Source organism: Anopheles stephensi, chromosome 2, assembly GCF_013141755.1.
Source record: "Anopheles stephensi strain Indian chromosome 2, UCI_ANSTEP_V1.0, whole genome shotgun sequence".
NCBI classification, from domain to species: Eukaryota; Metazoa; Arthropoda; class Insecta; order Diptera; family Culicidae; genus Anopheles; species Anopheles stephensi.
Window position 1 is genome coordinate 60,290,777 of NC_050202.1, and position 12,849 is coordinate 60,303,625.

At 45.3% G+C, this 12,849-nt stretch overlaps 2 protein-coding genes across 2 annotated transcripts; both read left to right on the forward strand.

The window, feature by feature from the left end:
* Positions 1–405: 405 nt before the first annotated feature.
* Positions 406–11,734, forward strand: LOC118506500 (diuretic hormone class 2). Its single transcript, XM_036043698.1, has 6 exons — positions 406–424; positions 794–859; positions 10,941–11,037; positions 11,116–11,223; positions 11,299–11,342; positions 11,404–11,734. Exons 2-6 carry the CDS (start codon positions 853–855, stop codon positions 11,496–11,498), a joined length of 351 nt encoding a protein of 116 aa, XP_035899591.1. The 5' UTR covers positions 406–424; positions 794–852; the 3' UTR covers positions 11,499–11,734.
* Positions 4,068–9,243, forward strand: LOC118506499 (RNA-binding protein FUS-like). The gene has a single exon (XM_036043697.1). It carries the CDS (start codon positions 5,000–5,002, stop codon positions 6,581–6,583), a length of 1,584 nt encoding a protein of 527 aa, XP_035899590.1. The 5' UTR covers positions 4,068–4,999; the 3' UTR covers positions 6,584–9,243.
* Positions 11,735–12,849: the final 1,115 nt, after the last annotated feature.

Genomic DNA, 12,849 nt, shown 5'->3' on the forward strand with positions numbered 1-12,849 from the left:
GCTGGCTGTCGCTGGACCACTATAAATATAGGGGACCACACGTTCACCTACCACGATTTGCTGGTGTCTAAAGTGTGCTGCAACCACGTGGTGGACCACTCCAAAAAATCGCTCCAAGAACCAGGAACAACCCAACGTACATCCTGCGGCAGCATCTGGCAGCAACAACAGAGCAGGGGAAGGGAACAGAGAGTCCATAGTACGCTGACTGGTGAAGAATCCCAGTGCCGTTCGGCCTAGAGTCCTGTCGGACATTTTTTGTTTATCCCGGAGTTTTTTCGTTTAGTTCCGTTAGTATCGTTAGTGTGAAGTTCCCTGTGTTTGAAAACAGTGTGTTTGTGTGTGTGTCGAACCCAAGAATCAGCCAAGAACTTTAACGGTAACCGGGAGCATAGATAGAACGAAGGAAACCGACCTGTTGCAGGCAAGGTTCTCCTTCTTGCCCTAGATATTGATAGGAAGCCTAAGACGGTTGTACTAGTAGACGATCTTAATTGGCATCTCCCTACTGGTGGACACGATTGTAGCATAAATGTTTGTGTTATTGTTGTTCTGTTCTGTGGCGTTGTGGATGTGTTGATGTGTGTGTGTGTGAAACAGGAACAGGAAATAGTACTTTCACCCATCCCAAGGTGGAAGGGGAGCTAGGGACACTTGATAACGTTCAACATTTTGCCGAATTTAAATTGATAAGGACACAGACACACGTTCACGTGGCCACACGCGAACCCTTTTGAAAGGACAATGATGGTCAGTGTGGAATTGTAATTTGGTTCTTTGTTCAATCTTCTAGGGTGCCGTCACTTGTTGAAGTGCAACGAACGCAGTCCGCGCGGAGCAGAACCACCCAACATGCAGTGTAATTATAACCGATTGTTAATTACTGTTTGTCGTGTGCATCTTGTTTAATAACATTTTCTTTTTAAATGTGTCACACTTTCTACTCTATCTTTCTGAGTGTTGTTCTTTTTTCTACGTTTTTAATACATGTTTAATATTAAATGCTATATGTTATATCCATATATTGCTGAATATAAGACTGCATTTTTTATTAAATTAATCCCTGATTAAAATTAAATGATTCTGATTTTCAAAAATCCCTCTACTGTGCAGCTCACTTTAAGTTCAGTTGCAGCTTACCCTCATACATTACCGCCCTCGGTTCTCCCTGTGTCCGCCTTGGAAGTTCCAGTTTGGCCCCATTTTTTCACACCCATAGTGAGCTGGGAGACAACAATATTTCACGGCTTGTCGAGCTTAATGAAAGAAAAACATCCCGCCGAGCGTTGCGCTCAAAAATGAATAATAGAGCCATGTTCAGCAGTGCGCTGTGTGGCGGTTTTTGTTTTACACTCTCTAATGGTTTCAAAACAAAAGCCCACTGTCCGTGCGAAATACACTTTTGCGCGTTGCTCCCTGTTGCCTCGCTGCAGCCCGGTTTCCGGTTCCGGCGTGCGTATCAATCAATGGCAAGTGTGAGAAATAACGTCCCGGGATTTTGTCCTGTCGTTTTCCTTACTCGCTTCTTAGCTTCTTGCCCGAGTCGGACATTTTTCCGGACTCGGAGAAGCAAAAGAAAATACGAAGGGGCGCACCGTGTGATAAGGGTTTTCGCTGCTCCGCTTGCCTGCTGTGCAAGAAATGTGATTGATCCTCTGTGGGGTGGGATAAATTTTTCGCTCCCAGGCGGCACATGGTGAATGGGGGCGGTAAAGTATTTCAAACATTTGTGTCGTAGAAACAACATTCTTGCCTGTGGCCTCGTGTTCGTCTCGGAGTGCAAAGGGGTTTTTGGGGGCTGAGCCAATGCTGCCCCGTTGAAACGTTCATCGTATCGGTGTATCGCGGTCGGTGAGAGTGATTTTACAACACTTAATAAAAAAAAAAGCTCAGGCAAAAGGGCATAGTGAAAATTAAATTCACGCCACATTACACAATATTTTACAAAAACTTTTGTCTCCATCTTCCGAGTCGAGGTCTATAAAGTTCGCCAGGATTGCAAAAAAACGATCCTTTCTTGTGTGATTTTTGCTCCTTTTATCGACCGTGTTGCTGCTTTAAAGTCGTAAACTGTGGAGGATGATGGCCATCCCACCAATACCCCCCCCCTCCCTCCTCCAAATCTCCATATCTACAAAAATCGAACACCAATTGTAGAGTTGTAGAGTTGCGGAAACTCGGATTGAATCGGAGAAGGTTGGCAAGGTTTTCTTTTTTGGAACAGCCTTTTGCCTTTCGTTGTCGTTCGCTGCCAACGAATCCACGAACTGGGGATGGTCGAACACAGCGGCATGGCATATGCAACATATTGGGGCTGATAAAAATAGTCATTAAATCTTGCACCCGGCACTTCAACTGTGGCGCTATTTTTGGTCACCGTGCATCCGTGATGCGATATGAATTGACCTGCTGACGATGGTGACATGTTTGAAGAGGTTTTTAGTTTTAATTGATTTTTCAAGATACAAAATCTTAATATAATGACCATGTTTCTCGCTTAGATTTGAAATGAATAATAAACATTTTTCTGTTGGTCAGTCAATATCGATCAGGGTTTTGAAATATTGAGACTATAACTTTTCCTGTTGATCTATTTCCTGTTGATGCTACCCAAATTCACTATGCTAGCAATTTAAATTTTTATCTATGAATAATTTGCGCACATGATAACCAAGCTCGATCGATACCTTGACAATATCATTGTCAATACTAGTGAGACAAAGTTCCTTAATATAGTTTTGTTCCGTTTGCAAAATTTGGATAACTTTTTTTTTTTGTAATACAAGTATGTTCATCCGATTCACAATTCTAACAACATTGCTCTTTAGAGAAAACTTTGAAACAAAGTCAGATTTTGGAGAACACTAAGGTGCTCCATTTCATAATTTAATAACAAAATTTGGCCCAGAAGTATAGTGGTATCAACGTTGGATTCTAACACGAACGGGACCGAATTTAAAACTTATTTGAACCGTTCTCGCGTACGCAGGACCTACTACACAGCAAAGCCAATGCTATGGTACTGCCAAAGACATTTATTTTTTAATTATGGCGGCTTGGAGCCATTTTATCAAAATTATCAACAATTACCAAGGCATTTCCTCCTGATATTTTGCCTTATCCCTGGCATGCTCGGTTAAATGCTGCCAACGACATGCTGCTTATGAAATGGAAAACATTACTGAAAACTTTGTTGCTGGGTTTGTTCAATACAATTTATATTTTTAGTTGCATTTTTTCTATTATGCACAAGTTTGGCGGTCGACCTATTAGTTTGAGGTGGTCCGGTGAACGATTCGATAGCGGCGCTAGTCTTCGCACGACAGGAACGTGGATCAAATCCCATCCGGACGGTCACCCCGTACGCAGGACCGACTATCCAGCTATGGTTAAGTTAGTCAAAGGAAGCTATTAAAGGTAGATCGAGACATCAAACTGTGACCTTATCCCGGGAATGCTCGGTTTTTAGTCAAAAATTAAAAAAAAAAAACCTATTTTCAAAAAAGCCCTTTGAACCATATAAATTTAACTCAATTTCTCAATTTAGAAAAGAAACATTCTTTGCAACGAATGCTTCATTTTAATGTCAAAAAAACGTGTGTTCTATTTAACCATAATTCAAAATAACTAGAATATTCACCAACTAACGGGCCAATTCAAATATGTCTACCGAAAACCCCTGCATAAACAACGAACATTTGACTTCGAGGTGCATAGAAAAATTCAAACTGTTGTGTATACACCTTGTGCTTCTCCACCAATCGTGTACGGAAAGCCGTTAGATCGGCCCATACAAATACAATCCACACAGTTTATGGAACAGTTTGCTAACGATACAGAGTGGTAAATGATTCTATATTATGTTTAAAATATTTTACGATGAAAAGCCTCGGAATTACTTCGAAACAGGTGCGTTTCTCGCACAGTAAAAAATTGCCGCGATTTGACATTACACGTTTGAATGTCGTGCCACCTGCCACTGTCGCTATCTTGGTGCGTGCGCACATGGTATTTTATAAAGGAACGGCCACACCCGTGCGCCTGTCCGAGGGATCGTCTCGCACTGCGCGCGACAGAGGGCATTTGAAGAGTAATTATGTCAACGGAGTGACGGGAGAGAAAAAAAACTCACATCTCAGCGGACGGAAAATGTGCGATTGCGAAAAAGTGTGGGAAAAGTAGTGTGTTTTAGCGAAACGAGCTGCTGGAGAACGCGGAAAAATCCGCACGCGAACGAAAAAAGCACGCACGGAACTGCCAACAGGCGGAGCATACTGTGCGTACAGCAGTAGTAGTAGCAGTAGTTGCGAGCAGCAGTAGTGCGTTTTTCGAATTTGAATTGTCGAATTCACGCTCGCACAGCGTTCAGCAGGAGGTCGTGGATCGATTTCTGCCATTCTTGCACGAGGAAAATAGCAGCAGACAGTGTGTGTCCCCCCAGCCGGACAGTCTTCCGTGTGCGCACGAGTGTGTGAACGAGGCAATGGTGTATTGGCGGTGAAGCAGAGCGAGATAGAGCCAGAACAGAGCGCAGTTGGTGTGAACACCCGACCCCGACCGCACCGGAATCGGGTAAAGCAACCCTTGGCGCCCTTCCGAACCGCCACCCTATTCCCCTCTTCATACGGCCATCAGCATAACCTACCTGGCCGGTACCACACCACCACCCTCGTGTTAGTGGTGAAGTTCTCGCAACACACCAATACAGTGCACGCACATCATTTGAAAAGCAAAAGCGAGCGCGTGAGCGCGTGTGCGAGCAATCAAACGGCGGCGGGCACGCGGTTTTCTTCACTGCGCGCCTACTAAAAGCACCGTGTGTGCGTGTGTGTGAGTGCGCGCGCGCCTGTGTGTCACGCGTGTGCGAGAGCGAGTGTGTGGTTGTGTAGCCACGGCACGCGAGCGTGCAGCGGTGTTGGTGTGATCGGTCGCAGTTCTTTTTCCGCTTCCGAGACGGCGTTTTTTCGCTTTCGTCTTCTGAGTGTGGTAGCACGCGAGAATGGAGAACACGTCCTACGGAATAAATGTGGCGAATCGCTACGATCTGTTTTGCATCGACGACGATGCGGGCGATCCGATCGAGGCCATCATGAAGAGTAAACAGAAGCAGCAGAAAAAGCAGCAGCAGCAGCAACAGCAGCCGCAGCAGCAGAGTGGCGCTACTACTGGCGCAGCACCGGCAGCAGCAGCAGCACCCCAATCGCAGCAGGCAGCAAAGTCGAACGCGAAGGGTGGTGAGAAGGAGAACAAGGCCGGTGGTGGTGGCCGGGGAGCCGAAAATCGGCACCCGGACAAATCGGCCGCAGACGCGAAGCACGCACAGACGAACGGAACCGGCAATCATTTACATAATCAGCGCAGCGGCGGTGGCGAACGACGGGGCATCAAGGAAACGCAGAAAGATAACATCCGCAATCAGGAAAACCAGCGAGGCACTAATCCGGGGGCTAAGTTCCCGCGTGGACCGAACAAGAATGGCACGGTCGGTGGTGGTGGCGGTGGCGGCGATGACAAGTATCCCCGCAAGCCGCGCGACTTCGACGGCGACGGACAGCGGAAACCGTACGCGCAGAACGGTGCTGGTGGTGCTGCCGGTGGTGTGAAGCGGTTCGATGGGCGCGGCAAGCGTGAACTGGACCGTCAATCGGGCTCGAACAAAACTGGAATCAAGGCGATCGACAAGCGGGACGGTGCCGGCTCGCACAACTGGGGCAGCTCGAAACAGGACGCGAAGGAGTACTCGAACAATCCGGACCAGGACTATCAGCCACAGGATGCGGACACGAGCGCGGAAGCGAACGCGGAACGTACGAACGTGAGCAATGGGGGCGAGGAGGCGGGCGCCGACGGTGCCGGTGCCCCCAAATCGGACGACGAGGCCAAGGAAATGACGCTGGACGAATGGAAGGCACAAAAGGCGGCCGTCAGACTGAAGCCACAGTACAACCTGCGCAAGGCCGGCGAGGGTGAAGACTCGAGCCAGTGGGATAAAATGGTTGCCCTGGACCGGAAAACGAACCCGAAGGCGGCGGAGAAGGGTGCTGCCGATGGTGGCGCCGCCGAAGAGGACGATGGAAATGATACGCAAAACAGCAAGCCGGCCGCATCGTCGGGCGGTGGTGGCAGCGGCAAGACTACGAAGCAGTTTCTGGAAATCGAGTACCACTTCAACGACAGCCGTCGGGGTGGATTGGGCCGTTCGCGAGGTGGACGCGGTGGACGCGGCGGCGGCGGCGGCGGTGGCCGCGGCATGGGCCGTGAAGGTGGTCCGGGTGGCAGACGTGAATACGGCGGCGGAGACAACTATCGGGGCGGTGAGGAAGGCGGACAGGAGGGTCGCAGATACAACAACCATTATGGAGGCGGCGAAGGCGGTGAAGGTGGCGAGCGGCCACAGCGGGACTATAACCGGCGTAACAACCGACCGCCGATGGGCGGTGGTGGCGGCGCCGGTGGTCCGGAGCGGAACTACGAAGGTGGCATGAACAACAAGTACAGCAGACCGAATCCACGATCGGCCAAGCAGCACGTACCGGCTGCACCGAAGGTGGACGATGAGCATGACTTCCCGTCACTCGGTTAAAAGGCTTCCCGCCTCTTTCGTCGTGGCGCGGTCCTCGAACGGCGGAACCGGGATCAGCAAGGGCGAACCAGAGTTCGACGTCTCTCAAGATCAGATGTTTGTCGAACCGGCACACACATACACAAACACACACTCACGCAAACTAACTAGAAGAGGAGAAAAGCAGTAGGAGAATGAAGGAAAGAGAGAGAGGGAGAGCGAGAGTAGTAGCGGAAGGAAAGTGAAAGTCGATGAATACTAGGATTTATTTTTCAAATGTTTTCCCCCTCCGGGTTTTTTTTGCCTATTATCTTACACGTGTTTTTCTTTTTATTCCTGCCGGAGGGATTAAGTTAGTATATCCTGATAACACAAGTGTTCAAGAAAAAGGGGTGCGCGAGAAAAGGGATATCTATATCGGTGGGAATATATGCTGCCAGTGCTTTAATTACCGTGTGTGCGTGAATTTTCTAACACCTAGCCGCCCCCTCACCCACCCTGTCCATCTTCTTAACACAAACAACAAAACAAACAAAAGCAGCAAGTAAACAAAAACACTACTCAGTGTGGAACTAAGGAAAGGCGGGGTGTTTTTCCCCCCTGGTTCAGAAAAGTCGATAGTAGAGAATGCATTGAGATTAAGACGAGCATTTGTGAACGTCATCGTCTCTCTTCCCACACCGGACACAACAGCAGCGAGGAGTGAGTGATTTAAGAGCAGCAGAATGTTAATGGCAGGCCAACATTATAAGAAACCGGAACAAATATCAGTTCACCTCGAACACACCATCCCCAAAAAGGTAGTCGGTTTTGTTTCTTTCCGTTGTTGTTTGTTGGTTTGTGTTTTTTTTTCTCCTTTAGGAAAAGCTTTTCCGGCAGAGGAGTCCTTCGGGGGGTTGGGTGTGGAACATGAACTTGCGATCGTCCGTGTGCGTGTGTGTATGTGTGTGTGTGTGCATTGAACGGAAAGGAAAAGCTAGAAGGATGTTGCCCACCCCTCAATAATAGTCTGTTGCTGTGTACTTTTATACAGCGTTATTTCATGAATTTTTCTTTGTGGGACATCCATGCGTTTTCACCATCCCGATTTTCTTATAGCTCATTTCGAATTACATACATTGTTTGCCAATATTAATAGCATTTTTTTTTTAAATTCAAATTCACGGTTAACGGCCTTTCGGGAGGTATTGATTTTTTCACCCAAAAACGCATCCCAGGATGCATTCTCTTACCCACATACTAGCCGCAATCGCTGTGCTCTGTTCCGGAAGCGAATTTAATTTTACTACTTGAAGAAAAAGAGCTGCCACAACAATCGTGGTAATTGCGTTGTGGTGTCGTTGGAGCACGGGAACGTAAACTGGGGCAAAACTTGAATTACTACTGTATGTAATTGCTGCTGCTGCTGGATGATGCGCCGAATGATTTGTGCAAACACACATAGTAATACATGAGTGTATATCAATATAAACACAAGACCTGCGCGCGCGAGATTGCACACTTCCTGATGAGATAGTAACACGGCGAGGAAATACCCGCAAGAACTAAATGATAAGCAAAAGTAACTAAACACGTAAAACACACACACACACACCAACACAGTACCCTAGATTGTGCGGCGGTGGGCTCTTACTGATCGATAGGCCGCGCGAGATCATTAATCGAAGAAAAGAGCGCAAGGGATGAACACAACGAAAACGAGCACGTTGCTGCTGGTGTGTGTGTGTGTTGTGTGGTGGGTGATTGATGCGAGGGCGGGAGTTTCATTCTTATTTGACAATTTTCTTAAGTTAATTTTAATCCATTATCTGTGTTTGAGAAAGTGGTTTTGTTTCGTATGCAGTGAATTTTTTTTTTATTCAATAACAAATTGCGAGAGAAGAATTCAGGAACACGACAGGAAGGGGATGAATTATTTAGCCGGAAGGGCCTTCGAATTGTGGTTGGCGGCCCCCTTTGGGTGGGTTATTCTGCGAGGCGCTAAGAGAAAATCGGTAACTCTACACATAATACAAACACACACAAAAATAGGAGAGCAATATTTTTCATCTTTAAGTGTTCTTTAAACGGAAGGTAGCGGCGCGGCGACCACTAATGGAACCGGAGAAGAAACCCCCACAAGAAGAATAATCAAACTTGCGAAAACAAAAGCAACATCTTATGTACTGCATTATGCCCTTAAGTAATAAAACAAAACGAACCTTGTTTAAGTGTAGCTAAAGCCGGTTTGGACTACTCAATAGTAGTAGTAGTAGGAGGAGGATGATATGATTGGGAATTGGTTTTCCATGAGAGGGTGTTTCATACACATTCGCAAAATTCAAAGTTGCGCGTGTTTTCGACTGTGCGCCGCTCGCTCAGTCACTTTCGGATCGTCGTTTCAAAAATAGCCGCATAAAACGACAAGAAAAAAGGGATCCTCGAGTCACATACGCACGCGTGTCGTGAGAATTGGGTGGGCAAGGAGGGATGAGCCGGTGAAGACTATCGTTGGGGACTATCACACGAGAATCACGAAAACCAGCAGCAAATGGAGCATTTACACAGGAAAAGGTGCGATCGTGTGATGATCGCACATGATGGGGGAGACGACGTTGCTCACGTATTAACATGACAAACTAAAAACACTAACTGATTCACCCAGAACGAAGGCAGCAGCAACCAATAAAAGCAACAAATTCACGCAATAGTTCGTATTTGTACGTGAACGAAAAAAGAAGAAGGGGCGCAAAAGAGCACACCCACAGCAGCTACTGTTTCAAGAAAAAGAACTTAATATTCACACTCCGTCGACGAGGGGCAACCAGTGTAGCAAGGTTGCAGAGACACGCGTGAAACGGAAGATAATATTAGTGGTTAAGGCATCGGCAAACATAATTGTTGCTACTAACTAGTTTCTTTCCAATGCATATACACACGGCAGCAGGCAGACTTGGACTGCAGTCAGTGCTGCCGCGATGGGTGAAACACAATTAATCCACTAATAAAGTCACCGTGCTTCTGTTGCGCGGTGAAAAAAAAAAAACAAGAACAAAAAAAGGTTTGAAAACTCTATTTTAATCGTTAGGCAGAGCGGACAGCAGCAAAACAAAATACAATGAGACAATTAGTAGTACCATGTATGCAGAAACATTAATAAAAGAGGGGACAAAGCGAACGATCCATTACAGAATAAAGATCTCTCTCTCGACTCCTGAAAATGCGCTTTTTCGAAGTGATCGGTCGGTTTTTTATGTTTAGAATCGTCGTTCAACGTTTTCCGGTTGCTGCGGCATTGTACAGAGTGGGGGGAGTAGGGCATTTACTGCCTTTTTAGGGCAGTAAAAAAAATCCTTTGGAAGCAACATTCGGCCGCATGTCGTGTGTGTACGTAACTCACGTGGTTTTCGGTGGATTGCGCAAAAACACCTCGCGGCACCGCCGTCTAACACAGCGGGACGGCTAACGGTCATGCGGATTACATGAAGGTCTTGGGAAATTTGAGTTCATAATTTAACAACAACATAAAGTGGATTGGATAAAAAATACGCCATTTTAAGGTTTAGTTTTGCAATCCTAAATTGCACATTCTTACTTCCTATTCAATGGGAAATAAAAAGAATATTAATCCCAGTCCTGAAGCACCACGTGAAAGCACTGTGTGCAAGACATATTATAGCATTTTGAATTTATAGCATCATTTCAAAAAACCGTTTGAAATAAATGTTTAAATCTGGAACGCTTCTACAGTTCTGTTTACCGATTTTAGATGAAGCGCACCAGCAAAGGGATTTTCAATACTTAATAAGTTTTAATTCTGCCAAGAAAAAGGTGAATTGTAATAATTGTTCAAGCGATGATGCTTTGAGCTACAGAACCACCCAACTACTAGGTAGCGTCTTTTGTATCATGGCGGTTAAGTACAAACCTTTTTTAAGTATTATCTCTTGATTGAAGGCAGATATGGTCAAAACAGCCGAGTAACTGCGTTCAAAGTCTAGGTCACACTATTCACCAGTGGATCGTAAAAGTGGTTTTTTTTATCATAACCGATTGTGTTTTATAATTTGTTATCGTAAAACCAAACAGCTGGACGTTTATTTCTTATAAATGGTAGAGAAGCAATTGAGCCGCCAAGGCCCAGAAAGAGTTAAAAACATGTGAAACTTTATGCTTCAGTTAACTATGGCTAAGGTGCCTAAAAACTGCCGAAGGGACAATCAGGAAGAATACTTCTTTAAAAAAAAAAAATTCCTAAAAGAAGGATTTGAACAGAACTTTATCCGTTGAGCATTCTTATTTTTAATGCGTTTACCAAAAATTACCTGCATGACTGGGTGTTTTATGTGATTTTTGTTGCATAGTTTAGACTTTACACCTTCAATCGATTTCTTTCTAGTACGCAAAATGAACGAAATGTCGTGGGCTTCGGCCATCGCGCTGACCATTCTGCTGCTGATTTTCACCTCTACAATCGACACAACATCCGCCCTCAGGTATGCTAAGAAGCACGCAACCGAATACCGAATGATTAAGTGTTAAATTGGGAAACTCTATTTAAATTTTTTCCACAGTTACCGAGGCTACAAACAGGAGATGAAGGAACAGCCCGATGATGTACTGATTGATCTAATTGCACGATACGGACACACGATGCTACGGGCCAAAGATGAGCTAGAAAAGTATGCTATAGCTATATACACTTTAAACGTCTTTAATATGTTTTCTCTAATTCTATCTCTCTCTTTCCCAATCAGCTCCAAACGAACGGTAGACTTCGGACTATCGCGTGGATACTCAGGTAACTTCTTGCATCACGAAGAGGTCCTCCAGACATTGCAAACGAACCTCATTTTTTGCAGGCGCACAGGAAGCGAAACACCGAATGGCGATGGCGGTCGCCAACTTTGCCGGTGGCCCCGGGAGGAAACGAAGGTTCGAGGGAATCATGCTGTAAATTTCGAACACACTGATGCGAGCCAACCTATTTCTGTCATGTTATCATGAATGAAGAAGTGCAATACGATACGGGAGTGTAACGGACAAAAAAAACTGACGAAAGAAAAATGAGCCTCACAACACAATCAATTCGAGCAATACGACCGCTTTTTGTCTTCTGTCTATTGTTGAACGTAGTGTTTAAATAAATTAATGCCAGTTTTGATAGAAATGTATCAATGACGATGTAAAGCACGCGCCGTGAAGATTGTTCCTTTGTTGAAGCTCATTGCTATAGATATATCACAAGCTAATAAGGGTCTTGCCTACAGTTCAATAAAAATTCGTCGAGTAAGTATAGCAAAAAGGTTAATTTTATGCTACGCCTAGAATGATTCCTATAGTTGAGTCTCGACTAATGAATGAATGCTGTGCGAACGGAAACGTGTGAGCAATGGCTGATAACCCACTGAGGCTTAAGCTGATGATAAGAAGGCGTTCTTGCGTGCCAAGATCGGTTTGCCCCTTTCGGGTTGATGAAGTCTTGCACGAGGACGAACAAAAATTCCACTGTTTCTTCCAGTCTACGGTGCTACATGGTGGTAACCATCGGCTAGCATTTGGTGATAGTTTTTCTTTTGATTTTGACAAGAGGTTATCGTAGTCCGGATGACGTAGTTGTACGATGAAGTAACCGGGGGTAGTAATTAGACAGCCAAGCACTATTATTAGGTCGCTGGAAATCGTTTATAGTAGCAGGAAAACATGCTTAAATAATGAAGTTTGATGTTCAAGCTGAATTTTACATTCAGATCCCGAGAACACTGGACCAGGCCCAGTGGCATGATGGAAGCCTATTCAGACCTATCTTGATGTACGACTGGCTACTTAGTTATTACGGCAGCCCCAAGAACTCCCAAAGTTGTAGTGCTGCTGAAGGTGAAGAGAACTCAATTAAATGTAATATTGAGGGACTTTTTGCACTTCACATCAGATAACCTAAATTCGTTTTTAGATACACAAATTTTTTTAAAAGGATTTATTTTAGTAAAATAATAGAATTTATGAATCATCCAGCGATTGGGGCGGCCTGATGATAGAGGCGACAATAGGCTTAATACGGCAGAACCGGAGTTCAAATCTCATCCAGATCGTAGTGAGAACTGACTATCCAACTACGTGGTATCATTAACTCTAGTAAGTCAGAAATGCCAGGCATGACCTTAAAGGTCGTTAGGCCAAGAAGAGAGAGAGAGAGAAGTATCCAGTTTAGCTTTGCCTGCCTTATTAATTTCGAATTTTTAAGCAATTGTACAAGCTTATTTCACAACTTGTGTTAAACTTAGCCATACAGCAGAAAAACGGCCCGC